We start from the raw sequence: 13,279 nt of genomic DNA, 5'->3' as shown, positions 1-13,279 counted from the left end.
TGGTCTTCTGGTCCTCATCGAGCCCGCTTTAATCACCAAAGGGGCAAGGGAATCTTGCCTCCTCGAGACGGAGCTTTGTGAGCTCATCCATGACGTGAGTGGTGCATGCCTTGCTTGTCTTGTAGCCTGAGAGCCCACTCCGTTGGTCCGGGCAGCTGGCTTAGTGGAGAAGTAATAGGTTGGTCTTGTTACCTTCACACGGACCTCCCCATGTGGAGAAGTCCGTGGCTCAGGAATCTCCGCGAGGGAATTCCTCTCCAATCCTGTCTTTTGCTCCGGCTTGATATCCCCACGAGGGTTTTACACCTCGCGGAGCCTTACTCGAAAGTTTCCTCCCGGAGTGATTGTCTCCGAGGGGTTATCATGGGCCTAGCAACCATAGGTCCATGGCACCCTAGTTGTCAGGGATCCCACAACAACAATATAAGTGAGAATGTTAAAATTCGCAAAAAAGAAAAAACCCCTGCAACATGAGCCCCGCGCGACTGAGTGGTGGGGGCACGCATCTCGTCCTTCATCGCCGACCGTAACAGTACAGTGGCATCTCTCCTCCCGTGCGCCGCCGCCGCCCAACCCCCAAAAAACCCCTGCTGCCTCCGACGCGCTCTTATTAACTCTTGCCCCCCCCCCCCCCCCCAACTCCCAGCCTCCTCCCATCCCAATCCCATGCAATCCTGATGTCGCCGCTCCCCGTCATTCTTGGTCGCGGAAAGGTAAATCCCCCGGTTCCTCTTTCTACGATTTCACTGTTTATCCTCGGCAAGAGATAATCCCCTAACCTCAAATCCCGCCCTTCTGCAGCCAAATCTCTAGCCCCGCAATGGATCTCGACATGGACGACTACATGGACCCCTACGACGAGGCGGAGGCCGACGCCGCCGCGGAGGCCGCCGGCGTCAACGGCCCCACCATTGCCGCGTCCGACGGCGAGGAGTCGGACGACTCCGACGCCGAGAGCGACTACGAGGACAAGTCCTACGCCCTGCTCAAGTCCGGCAAGCACCGGGTGCGCAACCCGGACGGCACCTTCCGCTGCCCCTTCTGCCCGGGCAAGAAGAAGCAGGACTACAAGCTCAAGGACCTCCTCCAGCACGCCGACGGCATCGGCGTCTCCAGCAAGCACCGCCGCCACGGCAGGGAGCGCGCCTTCCACCGCGCCTTTGGCCGCTTCGTCCGCGAGGACCCCTCCTTAGCCCACCAGCTGGCCACCATCGTTGGCCTTCCAGACCCGTATCCGGCTGCCCCTCCTAAACCAGATGCCGCCGCCGCCGCCGCTGACAAGGGAAAGGCCGTCCTTCCCAATGGCCACATCACTGGAGGATCCAGCTCTACGGCGGGGACCCAGGGACCGCCGCAGGATGGGAAGGAGAAGTTCGCTTGGCCATGGTGTGGGATCCTTGCCGCCGGTGCCGGGTTCAATGCCGATGGCTTTGCCGATAGAGTGGCCATGTTCAGTCCGGAAAACATCGTGCCCTTAGTTTTCGACGAGTCGGAAGGCATGGAATGTTACGCGATCGTGCGCTTCGCTCCTGGCTGGGGTGGATTCAGCGACGCTCTCGCGCTCGAGAACCATTTCAGCATGAATAAGCTTGGCAACAAGGAATGGGAGTCATCAAAGACTAGTTCTGGAGGTGCTCTGAACAACGGAGAGGGGAACAACAGCGCCGTTTCTGGGATTAAGGTTTATGGATGGGTTGCCCGAGAGGTGGAATACACCGCTGGGGATCTGGTGGGAAGATACTTGAGGAAGCATACCAATCTCAACACCATAGATGAGATCACCAAGCGTCAGAGGGAACCAATGGGCAAGGTTGTGGCTAAACTGGCATCTCAGCTCCAGGCTAAGAATCAACATGTGCAGGATCTTGAGACAAAGACAAATGCAACTGAGTTCTCCATTGCAAGGCTTGAGGCTGACAATAGGAAGCTGCATGACGAATATAATGAAGGTACACTGTGCTGCTTCGTTTTCTCTAGGTGTATCTTTCTTCCAACTGTTTTCTGGTTGTTACATGTCTGTGTTTTACCCATGTTTCACATGTCTACTAATGTAGCTGAAACTTTGTGATTCAGTACCTTGTATTTCTGTCTAGTACTATTTGCTAAAAATTCTCATTTACAACTGAATGTCAAGAGCCCTGAATGGTCAGCTCTGCTGGGTTTCCACACACACATATATATATATCATTATGCAATGCAATTTGTTCATTTGTCTCTTATATGCTTTAACATTGTATGTATTGACCACTAAAAGACTTGTCTGATGAGATAAATGTTGGGTTCCCTTTCAATGCTTAGCTTTATTTTCTTGCCGTTGCAAAATCATTCAAGTGTTGTTACTCTTCCATACACTAACCTATGGCATTGTAATGAGTTTGACATTTCCCCTTTCAGCAATGCGCAACCTGCATCGCAAGGCTCGTGACAATGCTGTGAGGATCTTCCAGGACAACGAAAATTTGAAGCTTGAAATAGAAAACAACAAGAGAGAACTGATTTCACGTGCTAAGGAGCTGGAGAAGTTGTCAGCTGAGAATGCTAACGACAGGAAAAGGCTTGCTGAACTTGCTGATGAGAAGCAAAAGGTAATCTACTGAACTGTGCATGTGAGGCACTAAGCTATGCTAATGTACTGTATGCTCAAATTTCCATGCCTGCGACACACTATTCTGAAATTTCAGGACATGGACTGTTTTTTTATATATTTTCGGTGGCTAACTGCAATATTCTGAATTTTCAGAATATCAACAGTTGTTTATGTCCTTCGAGTGGCTAGCTTCAGTCTGAAACCAAAATTTTGCTATCAGCTGCTTTTTCATATTTAAGTTAGATTTGTACCAAGTCGTTTGGGGGGATATATATATATATATATATATATATATATATATATATATATATATATATATATATATATATATATATTTCAATTTGACATGGAACACACCATTGATGGCATAAGTGTCTACTAATAACTTACTAATTTGTCTAAGTTATATCCTAGTGTGTCCAGAAACGGAAATTCAATTCGGCTACTAGGTCCATATGCTCCCTCCACCCAAAAAATATATTTCTAATTGTTAAAAAATTCCAACAAAAAATTTCACATGTACATCTCGATAATCTATGTGCGTTCGTAAAGTTTCGTGAAAATCCGATATTTTTTTGTGGTCAATGTAAAAAAGACAAAACATGTCTCACAAAAAGCCTTGTTTTTAGCACCAAATTTTGTGTTTTTTACACAGCCCAAACAACAAGTCGATTTTGACGGAAAGACTTTGTGCACACGTAGCATGTGAAGATGTACAATTAAATTATTCGTTTGAACTTTTTTGACATTTCAAAATGTATCGAAGATGCATTTCAAAATAAAGGGAGAATATGCACCCAAGAGCCATAACATCACTCCTGTCCAGAAACGGACAGCTTAAATAGTGGCTCACTTATATTGAATAAAAGTAGTGCTGAAATTTTTCTAGTTTCCCTTAAAGCTACAATTGCCAATTAAGGTATTGAACAATTCCTAACATGGAACACATCATTGATGGCACAAGTGTAGTTTAAATTATATTTATGTCTTACAATGTGTAATTCAAGATATAACTCTGTCTTGAGTGTCCTTTATGAAACATATACAGACAAAAGACGACAAAAGTGAACTTGAGCTGGCGAGTATAGAGCAGCAGAGGAATGATGAAGATATTTTGAAGCTAGTCGAGGACCAGAAGGTTTGTTACCCTTTGTTACCCGTGTTATTTCCTATAGATGAGTACTCTGGACCCTGGACATGGGAATTAATCTTGACAACAACAGAGGGAAAAGGAGGATGCCCTTGCAAGAATGCTTGAGTTGGAAAAGGAGCTGCATGAGAAACGAGAACTTGAGCTCGAAGTGACGCGATTGAATGGCACACTCCAAGTGATGAAACATTTGGAGGGAGATGATGATGGGGATATTCATAACAAGATGGAGAAGCTTAGTGAAAGACTAGAGCATGAAAGGAAACGCCTGGAAGAGATGAGCGGAGAGCTTGTGAAGAAAGAGCGTGAAAGTAACGACGAGTTACAGGAGGCCCGGAAAGAACTGATAACGGTACTGCTCCTTTCTCTCTACGGTGTTCAGAAATATCCTTGCACCTAATCTGTTTTTGTAGTTGACGTTGATGAATAGGCTTTCGTTCATGAAATAGTTATTGTCACCATGCTCAGGGTTTGGATGACATACTAAGCGGGCGGACAGCTATTGGGATCAAAAGAATGGGCGAACTTGATGTAAGGCCTTTTGAGAATGCATGCAGGAGAAAGTATGGGAATGATGATTATGAGATGAGAGCAGCAGAGCTGATCTCAGCTTGGCAGGACGAAATAAAGAAGCCAGCATGGCATCCTTATAAGTTTATTAAGGCTGATGATGGAACCGACAAGGTATCTCTACTGACTTGATCTTTGGTAGTTGTAGAGGCTATCTCTTCTTTTTGTTGAGAAATCATAATAATCACCGGATATTACAGGAAGTTGTAAATAACGATGACCCAAGACTGCGGGAATTGTGGCTTGATTATGGTGACGATGTGTGTAACGCAGTGAAGATCGCTCTGAGCGAAGTAAACGAGTACAACCCCAGCGGAAGGTATGTGGTTCCAGAGCTATGGAACTTCCAGAAAAATAGGAAGGCGACGATGAAAGAGGTGTTCAGGTACATCTTCCAGCAGATGGAGACACCGGGAAAGCGCAGGAGGGGTAGATGATGGTTAGCACTTGCAGGGTGTAGGCCACTGTTACCAGTAGTCCTGACATGGAAATTGCATTATCTGCATTATGTTCCCTTCTTCATTTGACGATGGTGTTTCAGACCGGTGTTCGTTCCTAAACTGATATGATCAGTGAACTCAATAATAAGCCTTCTTTGGGCTCCTAGTGGTACCTTGTGGACATTTATTTAGATAGTGCTTGTGCAGGTGTCTGTGTCTAGATATGTATTAGATCTCTTCTCTGCGACCTTGTCAGTTGTACTCTCTGTGAGCAGTATTAATGAACTTGTTGCAATGGACATATATGGCACATGTCATATTGAGCAAAACCTGAACATGTATTCTGTTTTGATGGATGGAATGTCCACGCCTGGGCTATTTGGCTCGAAGTAAGGAGATCGATTTTCCGAGGAAGCACATGATACCGGAGAATCTGGAAAGAGAGTGGAATATCAAAATGCTCTATTTTGTTTAGTAACTGCCATCCACCTCATATGTTCTCCAGTACAAATATTGTATCTTGATGAAAAGTTTATGCTGTCTCGCAGTCAAAGAACATGGCGGTAATGATTTCAAGAAGAACACGAAAAAAATATACGAAACTATTCAAAGCTGGACTAAGTTTCGTACGGGCCTTGTGCAAACCCACGCTACCTCAGCCCAAGTTGTCTCTTCAAACCGGCTCCGTTGTCCCGTTCAGCTCTTGGCGCCCAGCTTACGACACAGCGGCGCCCAGCCGCACTGTTGCTGCAGCGGCAGGCTAGCGCACCGCCAGTGTCCGGCCACGCCGCACCCGTCGGCCCTGGCGGATTCGTCCCCCTTCACCAGCGGCAACCGGTCGAACGCGGCCGCGACGAACGTGGCCACCATGACCACCACCGGCCCGGCGGCCATGAGCCCTCCCTCCGCGACGCCGCCGCCCAGCACGCCGCCCCGCGGCCCGGCCAGGAACACCGCCACGCCCGCCGGCGAGGCGGAAGACGGGAAGAAGCACCCCGCCAGTCCCAGGATCTCCGCCGTGCCCCGGAGCACCAGCGGCGAGGGCTCCCTGCAGAGCACGGCGTCCACGACGCGCCCGGCCGCGCCCAGCACCAGCGCGCCGCGGCGCCCGCGCCGCGTGAACGCCGCCACGCACGACAGCACGTCGCGCCCCGCGGGCACCTCCAGGACGTGGGCGCGCATCGCGCTGGGGCGCTCGTGCGCGATCACCACCGGCGGCTTCGGGCCCCGGTTCTTGGAGCCGGAGCACAGCTGCGCGCCCGGCCGAGGCCTGCACGGCTGCCGGAGATCGTCCGTCGTGGCGGCTGCGGTCGCCATGCCCATCGTAGAAGTTTTTCTTGTTGCCTCTGCACGTCCTTTGTTGAGGTTAATTAGAGTGTGGTTCGCTGGCTTTTTATGGGCGGGGTCGATGATGTTTGAAGTTGTTAAGCAGGGAAATGTGCGTGAGGAGTAGTTTAATTGTAAATTGCCCGAACATCCTAACAAGCTCCCAACTGTTACTGTGTTTGTGGTTGTAAAACATTTTGCTCAGCACACACTAGTATGGTGCATGTTTTTACTCCCTTTTTCTGGGCGAGGTGGGTACATGTGTTCACTAGATTTCGTATTGCTCTGTCGGATGATTCATGATCAAGATCAATATTGTTCTATCTGGCGTCACAATGCACGACCAAGGGTTCAAATCCTAATGCTGACATTTAAACGGCGACATCTCCATATTTATCCCTGTTTTCTTTGGGTCAATTGTACTGTGTGGTTGGCAAAAAGGTGTGTGCGTCTTCCTTTCAGTCACAAAAATGTTCAAACACGTTCAAACCATGATAAGATCACATTTGTTGAGTTGATATGGACATACAAAAGCACCTGTTAAATGAATAGAGATTGAATGATCCATTTAAACAGGAAACCTGAAAATTCTGTTTTGCTGGAATTGAGAACTTCTATTTAAAACCCAAATCACCGACATACTTGAGTAACACAACCTGCCCTTTCTGAGTAACAAAAGTCCTGCTGGTGGGATTCTGTCCACCATTGTTTCCTAAAAGAAACAAAAATCCGCGCATATCGTGAAATGGCAATTGCGTTGCACCAGACGGCTCAAATAAGTTTAAGTTCTGAAATAGTTTTAGTCAATTTGCACACACACAAAAAAAAAATCCTTGCTGCTTGCGTTTCAACTTGATGCACATGCCAAAACTGACTCCGTTGCATTGGAGCACTGGTTTTCTTTTTTAGTCAAAGAGAGAGAGAGAGAAGAAAGTCATCAAATAACGAACACGAGCATAGAAGGGGTAATAGATAGGAAAAATGAAAAAACGACCGACAACAAATGCCAATGTAAGAAAACTTCATCCCTGGCACACTCAACAGGCTCTTCAACTGATTACCTTTCCTTTGAGGACTGCAGTTTTGTATTTTTCGTAGCACAATGGGCAATGGATGAATGCAACTTCTTTGCTGGCTGAACGCTTCCAATAGACTCTTCGGAAAATGCCCTGTTGTTACTTTTTCTGTGGGAGGTAGAACCAAAGATTTCCTTTCCTGAACTTGGGGTAGAAGATGTTTTCCTGTAAAGTCTGTGAACACTGGGCTAACTGTCTTTACACATCTTGTTTGAAATAAGGCAATATATTCTGCAGGTAGCAAAGGCAGCATCAGTGGATTCACGGCCATGAGGGTTCCTTGGAGATCTCTCTGGTGCGCTATTGTGTGCCAAAACGCCTGTGCTCCATACTGACATTCCACTGTATACTCCAATATTGAGAGTTTTTCCGACTCGGGGAAAAAAGAATAAAGATCTTGATATAAGTCCAAAGTTCTTTGTTAGAGTTGTATATACGTATGTGTACGTGTACGGTATTTTATACCGGTGTAATCTTGTTGTACAAGTTGATCTTAATTACTAAAAGAATTAAGCCCGTTGCATACCCAGCGTGGAGAGAGCCTTCCCGCAAACCCTTTGTGAGCCATTCGATCTGGGCAGGTATTGTTTCTGGACTTCTGGTACGTTGGATTGGGCTTCTTTGATAACCTTTTGTTACCGTTCCACTCGTTTGTACCAGGATTGGTACTCATTACTGGCCCCAGTTACAGCGATAGAGTTGGTGCGTGAGCTAGGGCGTAGGGTAACTCAACTCTACTACGTACCTCCCCTGAGAAAAAAAGTTTACAATCCAAGTAAGTAAAAAAAAAGTCCGCAATCCTTCCATCACACCCTACTGCCGTCGTCTTCTCTCCAAGATGTGACGCAAGCCACCGCTGCCTGCGCTCGATTGGTCGGCCTCCCGCCTCCTGCGCTCGATTGCTCGGCCTCCGCCGCTATCGCAGGCTGCTCAGCCCCACCCTCTCCCCCTCCGCCTCCCCACCCCGCTCCCGCCGTGCTCTTCCGCTGGCGCAGAGGCACGAGCTCCGTTTCCCCACAACATCTCCGGCGGCGGCCTGTCCTCAGCTGGCTACGTGCACCGGAGCCCCACCTCCACCATCTTATCCGCGGCCATCACAGGTAACGAGTCCCCTAGCCTCCTGTCGACTTAGGTCATGGATCAACTTATCCGTGTGTGTGTCAGACGGCGGCGGCTGCGGTTTGGGTCGCAGCTGATTGGACGGTGACGAAGTGGATGAGGCTGGCGCAGAGGTTGTGGAGGCTTCGGTCAGAGATGAGGAGGATAATGGAGGGGGAGACGCCGTCATGGACCACGTCAGCGTGGGCGTGGACGTACGGGAGGCCCTATGCAACGTCAGCGGCGCCGCAGAGCCAGTACCGGGGAGGTTGTTCTCGCTGCTACTACTGGTGTTTCCGGTGCTGGAAATACACATGGGGTTAGGCGAGGTAGGCAGCAAGCAGAGCGTGAGGCTCGCATGGTGGTTCCTATCGGCGCAGGTGAGCGCGGTGGAGGTGTCCTTGGCGGCGAGGCCGAGGCGAGCATGGAGCTAGAAGAGGGTGGCACCGTGGAATTGGAGGGAGCAACACCTTGGTGGAGGAACCGAATTGACGAGTCTGAGCACACCTTCTTGAACCAATATATTTTGTTTTGGTCAATGGTTATTGACATGCAGTGCTCCTACATCTTCTTGAAAAAAATATTTGTCAATGACAAGGGAAACCAAAATAGTGCTTGTGATCCTCTTTCTTGGTAACAACTGAGAATTATCCTAAATGTGCTTCTTTTGGGCATTAGCATGATCTGAAATAAGCAACCACTTGTGTGATTACATTTTCATTGCATTGTTTTGCATTGCATTTAGTGTTCTTAGACCAATGCTGCAATAGGTTTAATGTGTATTGTTTCAGAAAGAAGTTACAAGGAGAAAATATGGGATCTGAAGTAGCTTATTGACTCCGACGGCATGAAATTGTCACGTTCTGTGATAGTTACAATGTTATCAATGGTGATTGGCTTCCAAGATGACTTCGGCAGTGTTGTCTTGGCAACAAGAACCATACTTGCAAGTGTGGTAGGTTATCCATCTCTTCTCCTGTTGTTTGAAGACGAAAAAAGTCTTTATTCTTAATCAAGAAAATGTGGTGTTTCTTGGACATAATTTCCTATTTTTAGTAGGACATGGTAACTCATGTTCAGTGTTAACATTGTGCAACATTTTAAACTTAATTCCGTATCTATTAATTCAAAACGGTGAGGTCTTTGAATTTTCATTTTGTCACTTGATTGGCAGGTGATGTACGATGATTCTGGTATCAGATTACATGCTGGAAAGTGAGCAGCGGTATGTAACAATTGCTTGTGTGAAGTCTCAATGCGAATTTAGAAGCTTGTGGGCATATAAATGCATGAAGAAACATAAACAAATGATACTTTTGCGGTTAAAATGAACATGTCCTTATTTTCTCCATCCTTTAGGTGCTCAATCAAATATTTTGCGAACTTCCTTCTGAACATCCCTTGGCTGAAACAAAACCATTGCGTCAACTTTTAGGCCATACTCCGACCCAGGTTTGCTCAAATGTAATTCTCATTGTTCATTTCAGTGTTGTTTGGCAGATCGAAAGCGATGCCATATTTTACTCTCATCGAAAGTTAACTTTTACTGAATTTTCCAATGATCTCTGGTACTTCGGTTTCTTAGAGCTTTGCATATTAAATTTAAGGTGAAATCAATTTAAATGCCCACTTAAGGTCCATTTAAACTTTGGGATAAATGGCTTTTAAATTTCCGTACTCCCTCCGGTTCAAAATAATAGCCAAAAGAAGATGTATCGAGTATTCCCTTTTGTTGGACATATAACTCTCATTTACCAGTAAGCACATGCATTAGAACTAAAATCTATTGAGTTAAATTCAAATTCATGGAAAATTAGTTAATGTGCTCTTTCAACTTTGCAGGTCAGAGAATCATATGGAAGATCCATGGTACGGAATACTTGAGTTTCTTTTTTTCACTTCCAGCAGTTTCAAACAACTTATTTATGGATTTTCTAGCTCTGTCTTCTGTTGTTGATATCCAAATGTCTTTTTATATTGCAGGGTCTAATGTGCCATCTTCATTGAAAATTACTGGTATGGATGGTAGTTTGGCTAGCATCCAGTTCTTTCATAGTCCTGACATCCTCTCTCATTCAAATGTTGGACTAATTAAGTAATTATAGGGTGTAAGTTTACACAAAAAAGCTGTATGTTAGATAATTGTGCTTTGAAAACTTCAGTTCCTCTTCCAGTTTTGAAGGGCCACGTCTCTCATTTACCTTTTTTATTTTCCTGCAAAGGCTCTATATTTGCTGCAGGTTAACATATTCGTTAACATTCATTGTTGTGAGTTCAGGCAATAAAAAAATTGTGGCTGGCCGGCTTCTACTAGGTGTCATGTACTTTAATGATAATTGCTGGTTTAATGTATTATTTCCCTTTTCATGCAGCATGCTAGCATGCTAAACCTGGCAGCTACATTACCTGCTATATTGAACCATTGACTGATGATAGATGGTTTGAGAGCAGTCGTTATTATTTGGTTGCAGCCACTACATATGTCAGGTCTTGAATTGACATAAGCTACATATTGTGAAAGCATGCTTAACTGCTAGGTTTATCTGAGTCTTTTGACAATTTAGTGTTATTGCTGGTATAGCTTTTACACATATGTACATATGGTAATTGATAATGATATGTTGAGTAACAATTTCTTCGCGTTAAGTATGGAAACTATTTTTTCTCTAATAAGAAGAAAACTTATCACTAAATCATGCTAAATAGAGTGCCTATGTATCCGTTTGGAATGTTTGGGCATCCAAAGATGAAAAAATTATTACAGAGTAACAATTTTAAATATTTGCTAGGCATGAGGGCAATGTTATTATTCCGCTGCATTATATACCGTAGTTGGTAATCTACCTAAAGGCCGCCATGTCTTACTGACCTTGACGTGCATGGATACAGGCATAGTGTAGCCTTTTCAGCTTTTAATTAATAATTTCTTTTGATAGAACAAGTTTATAGTAATTACGTATAGTATTGCTTGCAGATGACCTCTTCATGTCAGAAGCCTATATACCATGTAACTTGTGATAAGGTATAATTTTTAGAAAGCATGTTATAATTTTTAGTTGACAATATGCATTATTAGACTAATCTGCTCTAGACACCGCAACCTTTTTTCTCTGTGAAGCAGAACATATCTTGGAGTTGCAGGCAACTGTCTTTGTTGCAAATGACATTACGTTTGCAAGCCAGTTTAGTCTGATGATGTGATATATAGTTTAGGTCAGATGAAGGTTCTGCATGGTTTGCAATGTTGCAAATTTGTCCTGTTTCAGTGCTCTACTTTCACCAGAAGTAAAATAACCAGATGACTTCTTCAATGCTCAATGGCATCTGGTCAAGCTTGCCGAATTGGAAGGGAAGACACTCTACCATGCTTAGCTAATGTAATATATGTTCAGTAGTGCAGCATTTTTTGCACTTGCTTGGAGTGTTGGGCTTGTGAATTCATTGGTGGAATAAAGACCCATGAATTTTGTTTTGGTACAGAAAGACTGAATGCGAAAGTGAATTGCTTCGTCAATTGAGGAGCTTTTTCATGTTCTTTCAGTCTAGAGAGCTTTTCATGGTTATTTTCCTGCGAAAGATGCTGCTATGTTGTTTCTGTCTACACTGCCAGTAATAGGGACAACAATGTGGCCAATGAAGAGATAATCTCAGTCTCATGTGATCACTTAACCATGTGTGACCCTTTATAACAATTCTCTTTCATATGCACAACATTTATCTGATGTATTTTGTATTTGTATCATTTCTCTGTTTAACTAACGGGCTTTTCCATGGTGAACATTCAAAGTATCTGAAACCATTATCATGAATTCACACGATAATACAGTTCATTTGGTATTCAATTTTATTGCTTCTGTAACTGGACGGAGGTCCTGGCTGTTTGTTCAATATTTCAGAATGCCGTTATGCTTATAGAACTCGAGATATGTGTATATATGCCTCACCCCTAAGCATGTAATCTGATGTTCATGTTTGAACACTATAATATGATTTTATTGTTTGCTATTTCCTTCGTATAATTTCAACAGCTATATGGCCGATGCAGCATAACCAGGTTCGTTGGTTTTGTTCATGACTGCACAGTGGTGTCTGGGATCAGCATGAACCGACAATTCTAAAGCAGGCCCACCTCGGCATGGTTACCATATATAAATGATTTCAGGGGTTTGGACTGAGAAGTATGTTTTATAGGAATGCTGCTGAGCTGGGGATCAGCTTTAGTAAAACTCAAAATACACATGCTCTCCCGTGGATGTCTCCCAAAGCCAGGTCATAGTTTTTTCCGATTCTTATGGCATGGTGGCTTTAGTTTGTTTGAGCTTAGTGGTTTGGTTATAGTTTGCCTTTGACCTGAAAATTTAAGGTGTCCTTGGTTACAAAGGTTGTTTGGATTATCTGCTTCCATATACCACTGAAAGTAGCGCGCTTCAGCACTAAAACAAAAGACAAAGAAAAAAACTTTGTTAAAACCGGCAACAATGTGGAGGGACTATGACTCAAAACTATCACTCTTGCCACGCCAAATACAAACTCTGTGTAGGCGGCGCGGCGAAGCGCGCGTGTTCATCTAGTATATAAGCAAGGCCAGCCGGTTGGGGATACCACAACAAACAACTCTTTTTGACTTGGTATCAGTGCAAGTCGACCTCCTAGGGTTTCCCTGTCGCCGCCTGCCGCGCGTGTCTTCCGCCGCACCGCCTCTCGCGATGAGCTCCTCCACGATGCAGATCTCCACCGTCGGCGCGTTGGCTTCGTCCTCCACCCCAACCATCCCCGCCAGCGTAATCATCTCCGCCCCCACCGGCCACAACACCAACACCATCACCGTGCGTCTAGATCACACTAATTTCCTTCTTTGGAAGATGCAGGTCGTCCCCAACATCGCCGGCCAGGGATGGTACGGCTTCCTCGACGGCTCCTGCAAGATGCCCCTGGCCACGATCACTGAGGGAACGGGCAACGACGCCGTCTCCAAGCCCAACCCGGACTACGCCTTGTGGTTCTACATGGATCAACGCGTCCTCAGCATCCT

General features: G+C 45.4%; 2 protein-coding genes and 1 long non-coding RNA gene across 5 annotated transcripts; 2 read left to right on the top strand and 1 right to left on the bottom strand.

Annotated features, from left to right (window-relative positions):
- The first annotated feature begins 635 nt into the window (after positions 1–635).
- LOC124661265 (factor of DNA methylation 1-like) lies at positions 636–5,114 on the top strand. 2 transcript variants are annotated; one of them, XM_047199131.1, is made up of 7 exons: positions 636–713; positions 802–1,949; positions 2,395–2,585; positions 3,636–3,725; positions 3,811–4,089; positions 4,206–4,421; positions 4,508–5,114. In XM_047199131.1, exons 2-7 carry the CDS (start codon positions 821–823, stop codon positions 4,742–4,744), a joined length of 2,142 nt encoding a protein of 713 aa, XP_047055087.1. In that variant the 5' UTR covers positions 636–713; positions 802–820; the 3' UTR covers positions 4,745–5,114. The 2 variants fall into 2 exon arrangements, with proteins under 2 accessions (XP_047055087.1, XP_047055088.1); XM_047199132.1 differs by having other exon boundaries at positions 642–1,949.
- Positions 5,115–5,443: 329 nt separating this feature from the next.
- Positions 5,444–5,962, bottom strand: LOC124663825 (AT-hook motif nuclear-localized protein 21-like). The gene has a single exon (XM_047201480.1). It carries the CDS (start codon positions 5,927–5,929, stop codon positions 5,444–5,446), a length of 486 nt encoding a protein of 161 aa, XP_047057436.1. The 5' UTR covers positions 5,930–5,962.
- A 2,174-nt stretch (positions 5,963–8,136) lies between these two features.
- On the top strand, positions 8,137–10,606 carry LOC124666006. Of its 2 annotated transcripts, XR_006990771.1 has the most exons (6): positions 8,137–8,249; positions 9,039–9,202; positions 9,422–9,472; positions 9,607–9,699; positions 10,090–10,116; positions 10,231–10,606. It is a non-coding gene; the product is annotated as an uncharacterized LOC124666006 (long non-coding RNA). The 2 variants fall into 2 exon arrangements; XR_006990770.1 differs by lacking the exon at positions 8,137–8,249 and having other exon boundaries at positions 8,269–9,202.
- Positions 10,607–13,279: the final 2,673 nt, after the last annotated feature.

This window comes from Lolium rigidum, chromosome 6 (assembly GCF_022539505.1).
Source record: "Lolium rigidum isolate FL_2022 chromosome 6, APGP_CSIRO_Lrig_0.1, whole genome shotgun sequence".
Taxonomy (NCBI): Eukaryota; Viridiplantae; Streptophyta; class Magnoliopsida; order Poales; family Poaceae; genus Lolium; species Lolium rigidum.
Note: the sequence above shows the minus strand (reverse complement) of the source record. Positions and strands in the feature narration are given on the sequence as shown.

Bases quoted from the DNA above. Each gene is read 5' to 3' on its own strand.
- LOC124663825 (XM_047201480.1), bottom strand. From the start codon at position 5,929: ATGCGCGCCCACGTCCTGGAGGTGCCCGCGGGGCGCGACGTGCTGTCG.
- LOC124661265 (XM_047199131.1), top strand. From the start codon at position 821: ATGGATCTCGACATGGACGACTACATGGACCCCTACGACGAGGCGGAG. The intron at 1,950-2,394 runs GTACACTGTGCT...TTCCCCTTTCAG, and splicing joins GCATGACGAATATAATGAAG to CAATGCGCAACCTGCATCGC. The intron at 4,422-4,507 runs GTATCTCTACTG...CGGATATTACAG, and splicing joins CTGATGATGGAACCGACAAG to GAAGTTGTAAATAACGATGA.